This window comes from Aedes albopictus, chromosome 3 (assembly GCF_035046485.1).
Source record: "Aedes albopictus strain Foshan chromosome 3, AalbF5, whole genome shotgun sequence".
Taxonomy (NCBI): Eukaryota; Metazoa; Arthropoda; class Insecta; order Diptera; family Culicidae; genus Aedes; species Aedes albopictus.
In genome coordinates, this window is record NC_085138.1 from 64,891,359 (window position 1) to 64,911,602 (window position 20,244).

At 39.0% G+C, this 20,244-nt stretch overlaps 1 protein-coding gene across 1 annotated transcript; it reads left to right on the plus strand.

Annotated features, from left to right (window-relative positions):
* The first annotated feature begins 15,462 nt into the window (after positions 1 to 15,462).
* LOC109415686 (uncharacterized) lies at positions 15,463 to 19,056 on the plus strand. Its single transcript, XM_029871804.2, has 6 exons — positions 15,463 to 15,841; positions 15,909 to 15,989; positions 16,051 to 16,131; positions 16,196 to 16,234; positions 16,300 to 16,365; positions 18,504 to 19,056. The coding sequence occupies exons 2-6, from the start codon at positions 15,920 to 15,922 to the stop codon at positions 18,614 to 18,616; spliced, it is 369 nt and encodes a 122-aa protein (XP_029727664.2). The 5' UTR covers positions 15,463 to 15,841; positions 15,909 to 15,919; the 3' UTR covers positions 18,617 to 19,056.
* Positions 19,057 to 20,244: the final 1,188 nt, after the last annotated feature.

The window sequence follows — 20,244 nt, forward strand, 5'->3', positions numbered from 1 at the left end:
CCTAGCCTCGAGATAGAGTGCTACGGAGTGGTCACCGAAGATAATTTAACCTGTGCTGCAATCATGTCTGGAGCTGGTGGGTTTAAAAATCGTGCCGTCCCACTGGTTCCAGTACTTGATGCCGTCCAAATGAATAAGGCACAAACTGACGGCTCAAAACAACCGTCGAATTCTTTCCGGGTGACCTTTTCCGGCACCGCTCTTCCGAGCGTTCTCGTGGTTGGGCTTCTTCGATTACCTGTTCGCCTCTACGAACCGAAGGTAATGCATTGTGCAAAATGCCAGCAGTTGGGACACACCGCACTTTACTGTAGCAATAAACCACGTTGCGGTATGTGCGGTGAACAACATGCGGAGGGCTCCTGCAATATGGAGCCAAAATGTGCCACATGTGGCGAATCTCCGCCCCACGAGCTCAGTGCATGTCCGAAGTACGTAGAGCGGGAGAAACATTCCATAAACTCCTTAAAACAGCGGTCAAGGCGATCTTATGCTGAAATGCTGAAAAAGATCGCCCCGACTGCTGTTCCAGTTGCCCAACCTTCTACTAGTACTAATATCTTTGCAACCCTGCCAGATAACGATCAAGGCTCTGACTCTGAGGATGGTGTAGAGTACACTATAATTGAGACAGGGACGAAAAGAAAGCGAGCTGTTGCAAAACGGCACATGCAACAGCGAGCTTCTCAAAACGTTCCTGTTGCTCAACCAGCTCGTCAAACTCCTCTGATAAAATCAAGAAGTGGCGGAAACACCAAAAAGGTATCGCCTCCAGGTTTCAAATTTTCGGCTGGAGATTTTCCGTCACTTCCGGGAGCATCTAAAACCCCAGATGCCCCAGTTTTTCGCCCAGAAAGCCAAAAGACTAGTCAACAGGAACGTCGACAAAACCCAGTCGGTCATTCCGGAAAATTGACTCTCTCTGGGATATTGGATATCATCTTCGAAACGTTTAATATCTCACCCGTAATAAGAAGTTTGATAAACATGGCACTTCCCTTTGTGACACCTCTTCTGAAGCAACTGGCTTCACAATGGCCGATTCTTGAATCTTTCATATCTTTCGATGGCTAATTTGTCCAGCGAGGTCGGAGATATGATTGAAGTCCTACAGTGGAATTGTAGAAGCCTAATTAAAAATATGGATGCGTTCAAATTTTTAGTTCACAGTACACGTTGTGACATATTTGCCCTTAGTGAAACATGGTTAACTTCCGATAAAGACATTTCTTTCCACGATTTTAATATTATTCGTCGTGATCGAGGGGATGGATATGGAGGGGTGATCTTGGGGATCAATAAGCTCCATTCCTTTTATAGAATTGATTTCCCCCCGATGAACGGCACTGAAATAGTTGCATGTCATGTTACTATACAAGGAAAAAGTTTCAGCGTAGCCAGTGTTTATATACCGCCTAGTACAAGAGTATCTCGCAGAGATCTTGCGGAAATATGCTGTGCTATGCCTGCGCCTTGGTTGATCCTAGGAGATTTTAATGCACACGGAACAGCCTGGGGGTCTCCGAAGGACGACAATCGCGCAACCCTTATATATGACCTCTGTGACTATTTCAATTTGACAATTTTGAACTCCGGGGAAGCAACGCGAATTAAACCTCCAGATCCTCCAAGTATGTTAGACCTCTCAATATGTTCGAATTCACTATCATTGGATTGCACGTGGAAGGTAATTCAGGATCCCCATGGTAGTGATCATCTGCCGATCAAAATTTCAATCACCAATGATTCGTGTCAGGCTCGCCAGATTGACGTCGCGTATGACCTCACGAAGCATATCGACTGGGGTAAATATGCTGAATTGGTCTCAGAGGGCGAGCAGTCGGTTGACGTTTTTCCACCGCAGGAAGAGTACCAATACTTGTCCGGGTTAATCGTCGAAAGTGCTCTACAAGCGCAGCGTAGACCGGTTCCGGGAACTTCGATACGGCGAAGAACCCCCACATTGTGGTGGGATGAGGAATGTACCGGAGCCTATCGCGAAAGATCCGCCACGTTTAAAACATATCGGAAGCGAGGTACACGGGAGAACTACGAGTGGTATTCCTCTCTCGACCATAAGTTCGCGAACCTCATGAAGGCGAAGAAACGTGGTTATTGGAGGAATTTCGTCAACGGTTTATCGCGGGAGACGTCAATGCGAACTCTCTGGACGGTCGGAAGGAGAATGCGCAACGCGGTATCGGTTAATGAGGATCGAGAAAGCTCGCCTCGATGGATTTTCGATTTCGCAAAGAAAGTCTGTCCGGATTCGGTCCAAGTACAAGCGAATTTTCGTCGTTATCCACCCGAAAGGAATGCAATGGATTCACCCTTTTCGATGCTAGAATTCTCACTCGCGCTTCTGTCATGTAACAACTCTGCCCCAGGAATGGATAGAATTAAGTTCAACTTGCTTAAAAACCTCCCAGACGTCGCAAAGAGGCGCTTGTTGAATTTATTCAATCTATTCTTGGAGAGCAACACTGTTCCGGATGACTGGAGACGAGTGAGGGTTATTGCCATTCAAAAGCCCGGGAAGCCCGCGTCGGATCACAACTCGTACCGTCCAATTGCGATGTTGTCGTGCTTACGGAAGCTGCTAGAGAAGATGATTCTCCATCGGCTTGACAAATGGGTTGAATCGAATGGCCTTCTTTCAGATACTCAATTCGGTTTCCGCAGAGGCAAGGGAACGAGCGATTGTCTGGCGCTGCTTTCTACAGAAATTCAACTGGCCTACGCTCAAAAAGAGCAAACGGGCTCAGTATTTTTGGATATTAAGGGGGCTTTTGATGCCGTTTGCGTTGATGTCCTTTCAGACAAACTCCACGAGTGTGGGCTTTCTCCGATTTTAAACAACTATTTGTACAACTTGTTGTCTGAGAAGCACATGTTTTTCTCTCATGGAACCTCGGCAACTTCACGAATTAGTTACATGGGTCTCCCCCAGGGCTCATGCTTAAGCCCCCTTCTTTACAATTTTTACGTCAGAGATATCGACGAATGTCTCGTGGAAAATTGCACGCTACGACAGCTTGCGGACGACGCCGTGGTCTCTATCACCGGACCAGAGGCGGAAGATCTGCAAGGACCACTGCAAGATACCTTAGACAATTTGTCTGCTTGGGCTGTAAAGCTGGGTATCGAATTCTCTCCGGAGAAAACTGAGTTAGTTGTCTTTTCTAGGAAGCGTGTTCCAGCAGATCTAGAGCTTCAATTTTTGGGTAGGGAACTCACTCAAAGTCTTTCACATATGTATCTGGGGGTCTGGTTCGACTCTAAAGGCACTTGGGGAAAGCACATTAATTATCTGTATCAGAAGTGCCAACAACGAATCAACTTCATGCGTACACTTACCGGAACATGGTGGGGAGCCCACCCGGAAGATCTGATAAAGCTTTATCGTACAACGATACTGTCGGTTCTCGAATACGGTAGCTTTTGCTTTCAGTCCGCCGCGAAAACACACATACTGAAGCTAGAGCGTATCCAGTATCGCTGTCTTCGGATCGCGTTAGGCTGCATGAACTCGACGCACACAATGAGTTTGGAGGTACTAGCAGCAGTACTCCCTTTATCAGATCGTTTCGTGGAACTGTCGTTAAGGTTCCTCATCCGCTGTGAGGTGCTGAATCCATTGGTAATTGAAAACTTTGAGAAGCTGATCGAACGAATTCATCAAACAAAGTTTATGACAGTGTACTACTCGTACATGACTCTGGAGGTTCACCCTTCTTCGAATGTTCTCAACCGTGATTGCTTCCCAGACTTCTCCAATTCCACTATAGTTTTTGATCTGTCCATGTTGCAAGAAATCCGTGGAATTCCAGATCCGCTCCGATCGGAGCACATCCCAAAAATTTTTGCAAACAAGTTTGGCCAAGTCAGTTGCGACAGAAGGTTTTTCACTGACGGGTCAAAAACAAATGATTCCACTGGATTTGGTGTATTTAATGAGCTTCATAGCGCCGCCCATAAACTTCAAAGTCCTTGCTCAGTATACATCGCAGAATTGGCGGCTATACACTACGCATTAGAGCGAATTGCCTCTCTTCCCTCTGATCAATATTTCATTTTTACGGATAGTCTCAGCTCAATTGAGGCTATTCGCTCAATGAGGCCGGTGAAGCACTCCCCGTATTTCCTGAGCGAAATTCGATCAATTCTGAGTGCTTTATCGCATCAAGCATATAACATCACTTTGGTTTGGGTCCCTTCACATTGCTCGATCCCGGGCAATGAGAAAGCGGACTCACTCGCCAAAGTGGGCGCTATGGAAGGCGATATTTATGACCGTCATATCGCTTTCAATGAATTTTTTTTCGATTGCTCGTCAGCATGCCTTGGTTAGTTGGCAACAAAAATGGGATGCAGGAGAGTTGGGCAGGTGGTTACACTCAATTCTCCCACAGGTATCGAAGACGGCGTGGTTCAAGGGGTTGGATATGGGTCGAGATTTTATCAAGATAATGTGTCGACTTATGTCCAATCACTACTCTCTGGGCTCGCATTTCTATCGAATAGGGCTCACAGATAGCAATCGTTGTAGCTGTGGTGCAGGCTATCAAGATATCAACCATGTTGTGTGGGAATGTCCCGAATACGGTATTGCCAGATCCGATTTATGTGCATCCCTCAGGGCCCGAGGGAAACCAGAAAAGGAAGACATTAGAGATGTGTTGGGTAAACTTGATCTTGAGTATATGAAGCTTGTGTACGACTTCTTGAAGCAAGCTGAAGTCTTCGTCTGATATCTCCGTCTTGTTGTTCCACTTGTCCACCTCGTGTCTTTATTTGATATCCCAGTCTTGTTGCTCCACTTGTCCACCTCGTGTCCCTTCGAAAATCGTCTGTATGTATCGTTACAGGTTGTATGTCCACTCTACGTTTGACCAGCAGCAATACGCCACACCAAGCTGCCACGTGTCAATGAAAAGCCCCATCACCCTATCCTTTCCTCAAATATTTTTGTTCCCCCTAACCTCGACCAAACCGCGAGTTTTTCGGTTCCCAAAACTAACATAGTTTATAAGACAAAAACATGAAATTGTAAATAGTTTTAACTGGATTCGGCTCCGTTATGCCTGTTGGCGCATGAGCCTTAAATAAATGATTAAGTAAAAAAAAAAATCCCATGGAGTCGTATTGGCTGCCTGGCAGAAATTTTCGACGCAGGCTTGCTTACGTGCTTTAATCTCTTTGTTCAGTGCTAGTTTATAGATTGTTTCAGAAATTATAAATATAGAAAAAGGAAACTGTTCTTCTGTCTCAATCATTGCAGTAGAGGGCAAAACGGCTTTGTCATATGTAATATAATCCCTGCAATCACTGGCAGTTGCGATATGAATCTCGGTGGCGTTCGGCAGAAAAAGTGAAAATGACGCGTGTTTGGGGCGGTTGTGATGGGGATCTCGGTGGCGTACAGCAAAAAAGTGAAAAGTGATGCGAGTCTGTGTAGGGACACATTGTCCTTTTACGTTTAGTGTTGGAAATGGATGCACACATGGTAGCCAACGATATTGGGCACCGTCCATAAATTACGTAACGCTCTAGGGAGAGGGGGGAGTGTGGCCAAGCGTTACGGCCCATACAAAAATTTTCGTGTTTTCATACAAAAAAGCGTTACGGAGCGGGGGCGGGGGGGGGGGGGGGGGTTGAAAAATGTCGATTTTAGCGTTACGTAATAAATGGATGCTGCCTTGCAGAAACTTGAAGGGGTCAAGGAGCTGTTGCGGTCATCCAACGACATGGAACTGGGTGATATTATTCCAATTTTTTCTTTACATCCTAGAGGGAGTTGGGGTATTTTTGCAAATTCGTTTTTATGATGACTCCTAGAGGCTAGTAATTGCTTAATCTTGTAGCTCTGGTGCTGACCTAATACTGAAGCAATTGAACTGTTAGAAGTAAGTAATTGCAGCTCATGATAATCATTATTATTATTATTTCTTTATTATAGAGATTTTCAGCCCCCTCTTTTTGATAATCATTGAGAAATTTAAAAATAATTGGCTTTATTACCTCAACGACCGCCGATTACCGGTAACACATGGGACTACTCTTAGTAAAACACATAATTCGGAAATAGCTATCCAAGCTTCTAAGTTTATTCTCCGTATACTCTAAATTCAATACTGTGAAAATCACGCGACTATTTTCGTGGGTCGGTCCATTTTCTCGGTAGGGTGATGAGGACGCGAATGTTGAATGCGGAATTTGAAGCGCGAATATTACTACCTTATTTTCGTGGGTTGGTCGGTTTCTGTTGGAAGTAAGTGTAAGCAAGAACATCAGCAGCGGTGCGGAAACAGAGTAGGCGTGGAGATGGGCTATTATATTTGAATTTTTCCAATCAGATGTCATTCGTGTAATAATCGTAGTGCAACAAATACAACATTTTTGTTCTTCCCAATTCAACGAAACCTGGTTTTATTTCCTAGATTACAACAAGTTATGGGCCCAGTCGACAGTGTTTTGTTGAAAGTGGTGATTGACATTTGAGCAAAAACAGTTTTTTTTGTTGGAGCACCCGTTCAAGAGGAGAAATGGATTTCGCAAACTAGGAATCAAGCGACTTTCATACGACAATTATGAAACATGGACGATTCGAGCTCGGCAGGTGTTAACACGAGAAGGTCTGTGGAGCTATGTATGTGCCGAAACTCCAGATGAAGAAAGAACGACCCAGTGGCAAATAAAGGATGAACTGGCGCTGCAAACGATTGGATTCCTGATTGAGGACGCTCAATTAAGAATTATTAAGGATGCTGGCACCGCACGAGAAGCATGGGTGTTGCTGAAAGAGTACTACGTTAAGGATTCGTCGGTCGGAAAAGTTGCTCTAATCAAGAAGCTGTCGAAACTGGAACTTGCGGAAGGTGGTGACATGCGACAGCATCTTGTCGAATTTGAAGATCTATTCGAGAGAATCGAGAATGTTGGATGCAGGATGGATGATGATATGAAGTCGGCTTTCATCTTGGCAAGCTTGCCTCAATCTTATGAAAGCATCGTGGCATCAATTCAGGGTCGGATGGACGTTTTCACTATGATTTTTGTGAAAACGAAGCTGATGGAAGAATTCGAGCGTCGCCGAGAACGAAGTGATGAATTTATCGATCGGAAAGCCCTTGCAGTGGAAGTGTTTCAAAAACAGACGAGGAGCTCAGAGGAACAGCGCCTGTGCTATGCTTGCGGAAGTGCTAACCACGTGATGCGTAACTGTGAGCTGCTAAAGAAAGTGCGGAATGAGTCATCCAGAGCTCCAGTGAAGCCGAAAATGCGTTCCGCAGTAGCGATTGAGGAGGAAGTTTTTCACGGAAGCGTATGCTTTGCAGCGTTTAAGGAGGAGACGCATGGTGGATGGTATTTAGATTCAGGAGCTTCGAGTCATATGACGGGTCGGGCAGATCTGCTGAACGGTACTACGAGAATGGAGAAACAAAACGTTGTCCTGGCTAATGGTAAGAATGTACTCTGTGATACAAAGGGGAAAATTACTGTACATGCGGATAAAGGAAAGGGATGCTCTGTTACAGTAGCGCTACAGGACGTCATTGTGGTTCCCGGATTGTCGGTTAATCTAGTGTCAGTACCGGCAATCACTAAACACGGTTTTACAGTTGTTTTTAGTGCCAATGAATGCCATATCATGAAAGGAGATTCAATAATTGTGGTAGGAAGGAAAGAAGGAAATCTTTATCGATTGAATGTGTAAGTGTTGAAATTGTATAAGTTAACGCTGTAAAGAAAATAGGAAAATAGGAAAGCTTCTGTTCTTGAGGAGGAGTGTTGGAAGTAAGTGTAAGCAAGAACATCAGCAGCGGTGCGGAAACAGAGTAGGCGTGGAGATGGGCTATTATATTTGAATTTTTCCAATCAGATGTCATTCGTGTAATAATCGTAGTGCAACAAATACAACATTTTTGTTCTTCCCAATTCAACGAAACCTGGTTTTATTTCCTAGATTACAACAGTTTCTAGGTAGTTTGATGGCGACGCGAGTGTGAAATGCAGTTAAGACGGATTTCGCGCCAACTCGAACAAATGTTGGCAGCACCCTCTCAGATTACAACGAAACTTTCTTGGTGTGTAGACCTTGCCCAGATAAGCCACTTTGCATACTCATTTTTCTAATTTTTTTTCTCGACTGACTTTTGAAAAGGGCTAAACTTTTTTTATGGATTTTTTAAAAATGTTTTTAATCAAAAAATGACTACTCCTACAAAAAAGTGTTGTATGGGTGATTATCACAAAATAAGTCAAATTTTAAGAAAAAAAATACTGAAAAAAAATCCAAAATGAGCCCTACACTGAAAAAAATCATTTCTAAAAATTCAAAGTTGATTTAAAAAAAAAACACCATTTTTGATTTTGATGAAATTTTGTCTCAAGACAGGTAATTATGTTCCCTACCAACCGTCCATACATCACAAGATGGGCACTTTTAAGGAAAAAAAGTTTTTCTAACAAAAACTTTTTCTTGTTCGAATGATTTTTTTCAGTGTATTTTGTTATCAACAATAAAACCAGTGAAGGCCATAACAATCCCAGAATCCAATGAAACTCAATTTTCTAGGAGATTTTGTGTTATTTATTCAATCATTTGGAGAGGTTTTCCTATACATACAAAACTTCAAAATATTACAAATGTATTTTCTTAGGAAATGTAATGTTTGATCGCAATATGTATTGAAGTGCACTTTTAAATATACAATTATTTATAATTATGAATTTTTCAAATATATATATATGTGTCTTAGAGCCAATTTCAAACATGTTCTTTTCTATTTTTTTCCGATCATACTAAATATTTTTGGTTCATCTTCTGAATTAGAATACCTGTTTGCCTTTACTTTGTCGCCAGGAATAGGCAAAAAACTATGGAATTTTTGAGTGCCTGGTATTGTTTTGGCGTTATTATATATTTCTTCGAGATCTTCTGACATTTTAATGTACTGTTCAGTGGATACGTAACAGAAATTTAATTTAGTTATATTTTTATCTGTCTGTACAACTGCCCAGTTATATAACTCTCGTGGAGTTGTTATGGTATTTCCATAATCTCGAGCAAGACTTGCTCTCTTTGCCATTCGCTTGAGAGTGCCACCAATAGCATCACATGGACCTTTACCGTGGGACGTTGCAAAAAATGCCATCCTGCTCTTAATGCATGCTTTGACTGGAATCTACATAGACTAGCAAAGTTCTTCTTATTTTTGTATTGTGATGCTGCCCCATCAGACATAAAATAAATTTTAGAAAAGTTCGTTAATTGTTTCATAAAATCTATCATTTTTGAGATGAACAACTGGACCGCAACTGTATCGTGAGCCATTACTTCCGATATGATAATGAAGCTAACATTTACAAGTTTATTATCTTTCATATAGTAAATTTCAAATGGGTGTATTGTTGCTTGCGAGTTGTTCCAATGATATCCTTGAGCAGCGTTTTGAATTATGAATGAATAGTTTTCAGAGAAATCACAAATCGCAAGAATTTCATCATCCTTTAATGTATCTTTTTTATTTCTGAGAAATGATGATTGTTGTTTATGAATAAAGTCGTGTGTTATAAGTTTGTCAATTTTATCAACAAGATACGGAACAAATTCATCAACAGGTTTAATAATCGTTTCTAAATTACAGCGATCAGTATTCAACCACTGCTGAAATATAATCTCTTCTTTGTCATTTGATTCTAATATCAATGTAAGTTCCTCTTCAATGTGTTCATTACAAGCACACTTTTCACAAGCACGGAAAAAGCAATTATCTGTTCTGGTGGAAATATCGCAAAGCATTTTTTGTATTATTGCATCTTGTGACACAATTCTTATACTGTTGAACATTAAATTTACATTTTCATGAATAGTACATATGCATACATTATGTATACCAGTAGAATCAAGTAAAATACAATGCTTTGGTCGCAACTGTGTAAATACTGTGAAACCAATATTCACAGTTTTGTACATATCTACAAAAATCAGCCTCTTTGAGCGACATCATCAAAAGTCGTTTTTGAACTTGTTGTTTTTTTCCATTTCGAACCTCAGAAACAAAATCATTTGTTCCTGGCATTGGCCTGCTGATATCATTATCATCAAAAAATTCTCTTACTATTTGTTTTGTATCGCCATCAATACCATGCCCCCTTCTTTTTTCGGTGGTACAAAGAATACCCTGTTCATAAACAAGATCCTTCACCTGCCTCGCCATATACATTGGTGCGTTAAACTCTCTTGTGATTTTATTTACCGACCAAGACTTAGGAAGTACAGATAGTATTTTAATCTGTTCGCTTCTGTCAGTTGTAGGGTGATTGAACTTATTCTTTAACTGCATAATTATCTCGTCATACGCCTCCACTTTGCCAACATCCGTTGAATCTATTCCGAAGATATTTTTTCGAACTGCTTTCGTAATCTGCAATGATTTCTTTATGCGATATTCCATACTTCTCATGTTTCTAGATGAGATAGGCGATAAACTCAATGTTTCAGCAATGGTATTAAACTTCTCAATATTATGGGGACCCTGTAGTTGATCTGTTGACGGAACCGACTCCAATGATGGAATAGATGGTACCATATCTGTAAGATAAAAGTTAAGGTTAACAATATAATAATGAATGCAGTGGAAAGTTAATGATAGTTATTTATGCAACGAGTTGCAAAAATGATTTTTTTTCGCACAAGTAGTACATTTATCCAACGAGGCTTGCCGGGTTGGATAAATACGAAGAATACTGACAAATGTAGTTTTGCAACGAGCTGCAAAATGAGTTATATAAAAGAAGCTAACACGTTGAAGGCTTACTTACCCAGCTCATGTTCGATTTGTTGACCACTCGTTGACGGTTCTGGTTCTGGAACATCATGATGTTGCTGTCCACTAAATGATGGTTGCATAGTTTTGTCGTTTCCATCCGATCGGCGTTTTTTCGTATTCGGGCTTCTTTGTGACTTATCAATCCACGACATGACTCACAAATACTCATCGATTCGTCGATTTCATGTGTATATCCCATGGAATGAATTTTATCTATCAATCTTAATGACAGGCCCCGTAGATTATGACGGTTGCACTTTGGATTGTTTATTTTTGCACTGCACTTGAATTTGTTGAATTTTGATTTATACGATTGATCCATTATTTTTCAGAACTGCCTTTAATAACCAAAGAGAAGTAACACGTTGAATGATACCGATTCATTTTCTTGTTTTGTTCATATTTGCTTTAGGTACAACTCTTGATTTGTTTTTTTTTTCGATTAGGTAGTTCGAATCTAATAAATAGCTTTACCTAATATTAGGTAAGAACATGGGGTAGAAACAGGGGCTCATTTTGGATTTTTTTTTCAGTATTTTTTTCTTAAAATTTGACTTATTTTGTGATAATCACCCATACAACACTTTGTTGTAGGAGTAGTCATTTTTTGATTAAAAACATTTTTAAAAAATCCATAAAAAAAGTTTAGCCCTTTTCAAAAGTCAGTCCAGATAAATTTTGAAGAAACTAAGTATGCAAAGTGGCTTATCTAGTCTTGGTGTACATACCCAGAAAGTTTCATTGTAATCTGAGAGGGTGCTGCCAACTCCGAATACGATTTGGGGCGAAATTCGTCAGAATCAGAATTGCTAGAGACTTCGAGGGGCCGACCATTTTCAGGAAAGATTGATGGGGACGTGAATGTAGATTGCGGAGCCTGAAGCGCGCGATTGTTTTCATGGGAGGGTCGGTTTTCACGGTTAAGTATCAATACACTGACGCGTTTCATATTAAACGATCGTTAAAGTATGTATAATACCCTTAATCATGGTGGTCATCAGAACCAATTAAAAAATAAATGTGATGAGGAACACGACGTGTATTTTTATATAATTAGTGGATCATATCACCTATCAAAGGTGGCTCCAAGATCCACACCTTACCCTACCCCACTAACAAATACTCCTTTCCGAGACAACTGTGTGTAAGTATCGGGTCAGCCAATCGTGAGTGACTTAGAGACTCCCCGACTCAACTTCCTCAGGGTCGGCACGCCTACCCTTAATTTAAGATATTCGTTTGCTTAATGTTTGTTACTGCATGTGTTGTTGTTAATCTTAAAAAAAATGTTTTCATTGAAAAAGCCCGTAATAATTATTCTTGATCAAACATTTTAGTTAATATTACTTCAATTATTCGTTTCTTATCTTTTCTTATCGGAACAATAACTTTCATTGTGTTTGGAAATTTAATATTTTATTTGTGAGACTTTTTTCTTCTGTACTATGCTACTTTTTTCAAACCACTTTGTGCAACTTCACTTCGTTCCATTCTATCCTCATCGGTGCGAGCAATTGCATCCTCCTTCCCGGGTAGAGGCTAATGGCAAACAAAGGATAAAATAATAACTGGTTTTGACATCATATCTCGTTTTGCCATTCTTCTGTTATTATGAAAAACTTAAAATGGCAAATCAATAGCAAAATATACAATCATAGCAAATCTTGTCATTGATATGTTATTCATGAATAATGCAAAATAACACATCAATAACAAAAATTACTATCATGGTAAAACTTGCAATTTAGCACCTTTTATAATGAATTGTATAAAATATCAAAACAATAACATAATTTACATTCCTAGCTAAATTTGCCATTATTTTGATATTGTGAGAAATTATTTATAAACATTGGGCACCATAAAATATTTTACTCTTAATATACCATTACCTATTATATTGTATATTTCAAGCATAACTTTTCAATTCGACGTATCTCGCAAAAGGATACAAATCCGGATTTTTCCGTTTTGAGTTTTTAGTTTCCATTAAATAAAACTGTTTTTACATTGATTGATGAACTTAAATTTTATTGAAGAAAAAAAAGAAATAGCTCATTTTACCTTTCTTCTGCTACTTTGAAATAATAACTGAGTCTACCATTATTTTAAAATTGAATTTGAACAACTAAACCATAGACTAATTTCAACCTACCTACCATTATTTTGATCGCCACATAAACAGCTAAATTTGTTCTTATTCTGTTATCAATAACTCAAGAATGTCATATTTTGTTATTCACCGATAACAGTTAATTTGGGTCTTATTTTGTTATCAATATCTCAATAATAACTTATTTTGTTCTTCAATTTAATCCGCATGATTTACCATTACTTTGTTATTACAATGGCAAAATAAGTTATTTTTAAGTTTTTCTGCTACCAAAATTTTGTTATTATTTTTGTTATTTTAACTCTTATTTCAAACAAACAAATAACACATTTTGCCATTCAAACATTCTGTTTTAATGGTAAAATTTGCCATTCTTTTGCCATTAAGGGCGGACGGGACGGTCGAGGAAATATCCGCCATTGCTCTGTGGCTACTAAGATGGTAATCTCAGATTCTACTTCATATTTTGCAACAAAAACCTATCATTGTGTATGCTCACTTGCAGTGCATATGCTGATTGGTTTTCAACTTCTTCAGTGCGATAGAACTCGAGATTACCATCTTCAAAATCGCGAGGCAAGTTGTTAGAAAGAGAGGCAAGATAGAAAAAATAACACGGCGTCCCGTTTCACCTTAAGCTCTACCCGGGTTCTAGCTCTCAGGCAGGATGCACGGAATTCTGTGATTTCTGGACACCACCAGTGCACCGGTTTGCGTCCATTTTGGGTAGGAATCGCCTTGGTATAGTGGCGTCAAATAATAATGACCGTTAGATGATAAATAATTACTGGTTTTCCTTTCAATATTGTTTTCAAAACATCCTTTGATTTTTGTTTAGTCACAAGCTACGGATTATAGAGATTTTAATCTGATAACGCTTGCTAAGCATGTTGTATATTACTGATTACACTAACCTGTCTTAAACACCGAATTGTTTATAGTTGCTACCCGAGTACCCGAGGAACGCTCAAAAATAGCACATTTCGTTGTGAAGACCAAAAAAGCGATTTGCCAGGGCGTCCTGCCTTGGGCATTCAATATTGTTACGCGTATCGCTCGATAGCAGTAATTGAAACTTTGTCTTCAGTAATGGCCATAGTTTCTTTGCTAATGGTAAAATACATAATTAATTATGGAAGTACGTAAATGATACTGAGAATAATGTTCAGACCCTGTAGGGACGTTGCATTAATGATAAGAATAATTTCATCTGCAGTGCAAAACGGTATTCCCACTATAGACACTATTGAATGCCTAGACTTGTAGAGCCACGCTCGAATAATGTAGTTTAAATTTGATTTACCGAACGAATGAGACGTCACATAATTCCCTGAAATCGTGACGTCAAGCTCGCTAGACTACAAGAGTTGGCTACAGTTGTCTTCGGCTTCGCAATTCTATGGAATCCATAGTATCTATTATTTCCATCGCTAAGTTTACAACACAGTTCAAAACGCTACCAACGATTAGTTTTGCTTAGATTTTCGTTGAGTGAGCACAGTTTACAAATTGGAATCCCAGAATGGTGGTTAACCCAACACATCTCTTAATCACTGCGGTGGTGATGTATTTGCAGTTGAGACATTCACATTCCTGCGGGGTGCCTCGCATATCCCAAAATTATCTAATCGTGAACGGCCAGGACACACTTCTTGGTAGGTGGCCCTGGCATGCTGCATTGTACCGTCGTACAAAAATGTCGGACGAATATGTATGTGGTGCAACCTTGATCAACGCATGGTTCTTGCTCACCGCAGCACATTGTACAAAAAATCCGGATAACTACCACCAGTTGCCTAGCGAGAATTTTTTCGTTCGATTGGGGGTTTATAATTTGAAACGTTTGAACAAACAGTCATTACAAGAGCACGGTATAGATGAGATTTTCATGCCAGAAAATGTAAACATCACACAAGAACAACTGATAAATGATATTGCATTGCTGAAGCTGAGCACGAAGGCCGATTTTGACCAATATGTCCAACCAGCCTGTTTGAATACACAAGAAAATCTCGTGGGCCAATATGGAACGGCAATAGGATGGGGTTGGACCGAGTCAGACAGTTTATCTACAATTCTAAAAAGCAGCAGTATGCCTGTAGTTAGCGATATTGCTTGCCTGGTAAGCACAGGAGCATGGAGGAAATATATGCAATCCGAAAGGCTATGGAGCGTTTACCAAGATTTCAAAATACATGCCGTGGATTAGGAACGTCACAGGATCGGAGATGATTGCAGACAGTGGTGCTACTTCCTACTTTGATAGTATTGGTATGTTTTTGAATTCCCAATTTCATGTAAGATGTAATGAATGAATATTAATTACAGACGAACCATATAATGACTTTACGAATCAAGCAGCTGACAATTATAATGGTTATAATTATAATGTTATGTTTGTCGTGTTATGTATCGTGACATAGGGTATTGGTTCCCTTATTAACCCTAAAAGGGATACCTTCATGGCCTCAGTTTCGTCACCTCGCTGAGTGTGTTCCATCAAAAACGAGCTCTGAAAGGCGACTGGGGTCCAATGGACCCCAGGTATCCCTTTTAGGGTAAAGCATGTGGCTCTCATTCTCATCCTTCGAAAAACAAAGGATTGAAGCGTTGTTTGTTTTGTTTCATATTTTTGTATTTTTTGTTACAAGTGAGCACCTATGAATACAAAAAGAACGGAGTCAGTAGGTGCCGTAATCGCTTGTTTTCGAATAGGATGAATATGGGAGCATGAGATTACTGACGGCACACATATCCTACCTACCTAATTTATCTCTCATATTTTTTTGTTGACGCACAGTTCCTGCTTATTGGCCTGTACATCAAGGAGAAACACGATTCAGTGATACTTCTCCTGAATATATTGAATATTTGAATCAGGGAGCTTATAATGGTAACAAAAAATTCCTAAATTTATATCATGTTTTCTGACATAATTTTACTTTTGGATCGAATCACAGTCCCAAACACAATGAATGGGCCTGTGATTTCAGTCAGGACATCCTCAAGCGGCCCACAACACGAACATATAAAATACACGGGTGAAATATTGAGCTGATTTGAAATCGCTTCCCCAAAAATCTCACTTTTGTTCACTTTTAGACGAAAACGGTGGTACTGTTGAAGAATGGAGAAGTCATAGTGCACAAACAGATCCACACACGGGTCAGGTTATTGGAACAGGTAGGAATTGAGATCGGATAGGTTCAATCGGAATATCAGTATACGTTTTGCTTATATTTTTCAGCATCGAACTACAATTATGAGTATACGCTTACCCAAGTAGGTAGGAATCATAACAGCAGGATAATTTTGGAAATTTGTCATTGTTCAGTTCCATTATATTTACAGGTTATGGAAATGGACCCCGCAGTGCAACATTCGTTACGAGAAGTTCACCACACTTTGGTGGTATAGGTAAGTGAATGAATTAAGCCATCATAGGCTTGGAGAATATGCTGTTTGATCTAACTATACTACTTTTTTCGTTGTAACGACTTTTCGAACTCTCTATCACCCTATTCGAATGAATGTAATTAGTTTTGTACCTTTTAGTTCCGCCGTATTATGATTATCCTTTGATTCATACGAGTATTTCGAGTACCACTTGTGATCTTTCACAGTGGGCCTTTTTTTATTACCGTACGGGATTGGGCCGAAGGGTCCCAGATTTTCATGAAACTTTTTCAACAGGCAGGGCTCATGGATATATGAACAAAAAAATTGAGAAAAAATCAGAGTCGCCTATTTTCCCGGAAAACTCAAGTGGCAATTCTTTGTTTTCCCCTGACATTACTTACTTTGAAAAATCATAACTGAAGAACGAAGCATCATAGAAACAAAGTTATGTTTTAGAAAATGAAAGCAAATTTTCTCAGAAATGAAAAAAAAAATGTGAACTGGAAAAAGATTTCCACAAAATTATCCACAGTTGAGAAAATTCGTAAAGAAAAGCCGGAAAACAATGTCCGAACTCGTAAAAAATATCAAAAAAATATTTTTGAGAAGCTTTGATCGCTGAAATTTTTGGAATGCACTTTTTTTTCGTTTTTGAGTTATGGCCAATTTTGTTGAAAAATGTCCAAATGTGTCATATAAGCCTTATCTTTGAAAAATCATAACTCAAGAACGAAGCACCGTAGAAACAAAGTTTTTTTTAGAAAATTAATGCAAATGTTCCCAGAAATAAAAAAACATATGAAAAGGAAAAAAAAATCCACAAAATTTTCCTCCGTTGAGGAAATTCATAAAGAAAAGCCGGAAGAACTATGCCCGAACTTGCGGGAAATTTCCAAAAAAATATATTTGCTTTCATTTTCCTTAAAAAACTTTGTTTCAACAATGCTTCGTTCTTGAGTTATGATTTTTAAAAGAAAAGGCCTATATGATACATTCGGACATTTTTCAACAAAATTGGCCTTAACTCAAAAAAGAAAAAAAAAGTGCATTCCAAAAAAATCAGCGATTAAAGCTTATGTAATAACCTTCTCAAAAATACATTTATTTGATTTTCCACGAGTTCGGGCGTTGTTTTCCGGATTTTCTTTACGAATTTTCTCAACTGTGGAAAATTTTGTGGAAAACTTTTTCCAGTTCAGTTTTTTTTAAATTTCTTAGAAAATTTGCTTTCCTTTTCTAAAAAAAAACTTTGTTTCTATGATGCTTCGTTGTTGAGTTATGATTTTTCAAAGTAAGTAGTGTCAGGGGAAAGCAAAGAATTTCCACCTGAGTTTTCCGGGAAAATAGGGAAACCTGAATTTTTCTCAATTTTTTTTTGTTCATATATTTATGAGCCCTGCCTTTGGAAAAATTTCCATGAGAATCTGAGACCCTTCGGCCCAATTTGTACGATAATAAAAAAATGCCCAGTGTCAGTAGTTGTCCACTTGCTGTTCATTTTTTTTATGATTTTATGCATATTTTTAGCAACTGCACCTTAGGGTGGGGCTTGTTTTGCAAAACATCTCCGAGATATGATTTCCCAAATGGAAAGTGATCTACTGGTCGTGGAAAGTGAGCTGTGTGAAATTGAGCGATTCCAGTTTAAATTTTGGTGTGACGCAAAGGTTTTAAGTAGAATTTGTGCCAACATTAAACAACAAAACATTTGAAAATAAGTTTTCAAACATAACTTTTTTATACTAAAATAGTGATTGCAGAATCTTGAAGGGCAAAATTTGACCTCAAAATTGCGATATCTCCACTAGCTTTCGAGATATTTGAAACAAAAAAAAATCCCCCCTTAATTTTTTTGGGTTAACTCGGTAGAGTGTACAGTAGAACAATAGATATTACAATAAACATATATCCGCGGAGATAAATCCGCTGTATCCAAACAAGCTGTCACAATCTGTATAAAAACGATTCCAGCAACACCAATTAAGCACGCGACGTCATATTCAACCGTCGCACTCTTGAAAAATACTATTCACACACTGGAAACATTTCATTCAGCGATGCCCGCGTATCTAAGTTTATCCTACTATCTATTAGTAGGACAATTCAAAAGAAAATCGTTAGAATTCTAGTATTAACTTTTTTTCTTGCTTTTTCAGATTTGTCAAATACCCAGTCTAGCAATAATGGCTACAATTACAGAACAGTCTATAGCTATCAATCACAACCGCAGGTATCGAGATCTTCGTGGAGTATGTGCACCCGGTGTTGAAAATGATGGTCGATTAAATGATTCCGGTGCATTCACAGCAGTTTAATTTGCTTTATTTTATCGTAATTTCGATAGGTAAGAATGTCAACTTATGGAACTGATCTATAAATAGCAGCGTTTTAGAGTATATATATAGAAGTTAAAGCGTTTAGATAACAAATTAGGTTTATAAACAAGTGATCAGCAAATAATACACCAAAGTATGTGCAATTATATTATTGGTTTTAAATTCAAAGACACATAGTTTAGTTACTCATATTTTGAAATCATACTAAAATTATATGGGATGATTAATTGTAATGATGTGAATTTCTTTCCTGGAGAATGTCCCATTTCTCCAGACTGCCAAACATAAGTAGGGGCGGTGTTGGTTTCTTCGCGACGGTTTTCAGATTAGAGTTTTGTGCGCGGAATTTGTTGTGAAATGAACATACAATAAGGCAATTCATGAGACAGATAAATAGCTAATGGATTTCAAATATAGGTAATTTCACCACTACTTTAGAGTTTTGCAAGCATTTTGTGCAAATTTTATTTTATAACTATCTCATGATCCAGGAAGTCCAGCCTTTAGCTAAGTTAGACAGTAGTCTAATGGTAGACATTTTGGTAGGCAAATGCACTGCTACGAGGCGATAGCGTGCTTTCAAACTTCGCCCCTACTTGGTGCTAGACAGTTCCGATATACTTCCAAGTTGCTGAGATCACAAACTTGAGAAGACTTGTGATTATAAAAAGATGAGATGTGTAGTGCACAGATTGAAAATAGCAAGGCTGAAAAGTATTCGAAAACCCAAGCCTATTTGTAACGTGCGTGACATATACAGCCAATATTTTCAGCAAGGTTGTTCCCCAGCTAAAAAAATCGTATTTGATGTTGAATGGATGATAAAGTGGAGTCCTTGAAGAAATTCCAAAAGGAATCTCTGGAGGAATTTCGGCAGCACCAAAAATGAACCTTTGGAGGCATTCTCGATGGACTTCTTGATGAAATTTCTGAGAAATTTCTGAAAAAAATATTTTGGTTAATTTCATTAAGGAATCTTTTGAGAAAATCTTGATATGTAAGTGCTACTGAAGTTTCTTTAAGAATTCTTCGAAGCAGAAACAAAAAAGGGAAATACAAGGAAGTTCCTCCTCCTCTCCTCTTCTTGGCGTAACGTCCTCACTGGGACAAAGCCTGCTTCTCAGCTTAGTGTTCTATGAGCACTTCCACAGTTTTTAACTGAGAGCTTCCTCTGCCAATGACCATTTTGCATGTGTATATCGTGTGGCAGGCACGAAGATACTCTATGCCCAAGGAAGTCAAGGAAATTTCCTTTACGAAAAGATCCTGGACCGACCGGGAATCGAACCCGTCACCCTCAACATGGTCATGCTGAATACCCGTGCGTTTACCGCCTCGGCTATATGGGCCCTATACAAGGAAGTTATTCTAAACGAAGTTATCGCAGAGCTACTAAAAGAATCTTTGGATACATTTCTGATCAAGACCATAGAAGGAATTTTTAAAGGACTTGCTGAAGAGATAAGTAATTGAAGCAATGATTAAAATAATCTTTATAGAAACTCCTTTAAAAATCTTTGGATTGGAGCAACCTTTGGGAAAAACCTGGAATAAATCTTTG

Coding starts and splice junctions, on each gene's coding strand:
- LOC109415686 (XM_029871804.2), top strand. CDS start 15,920: ATGAATGGGCCTGTGATTTCAGTCAGGACATCCTCAAGCGGCCCACAA. Junction 16,132..16,195: donor GGGTCAGGTTATTGGAACAG/GTAGGAATTGAG, acceptor TATATTTTTCAG/CATCGAACTACAATTATGAG. Junction 16,366..18,503: donor ACCACACTTTGGTGGTATAG/GTAAGTGAATGA, acceptor TTGCTTTTTCAG/ATTTGTCAAATACCCAGTCT.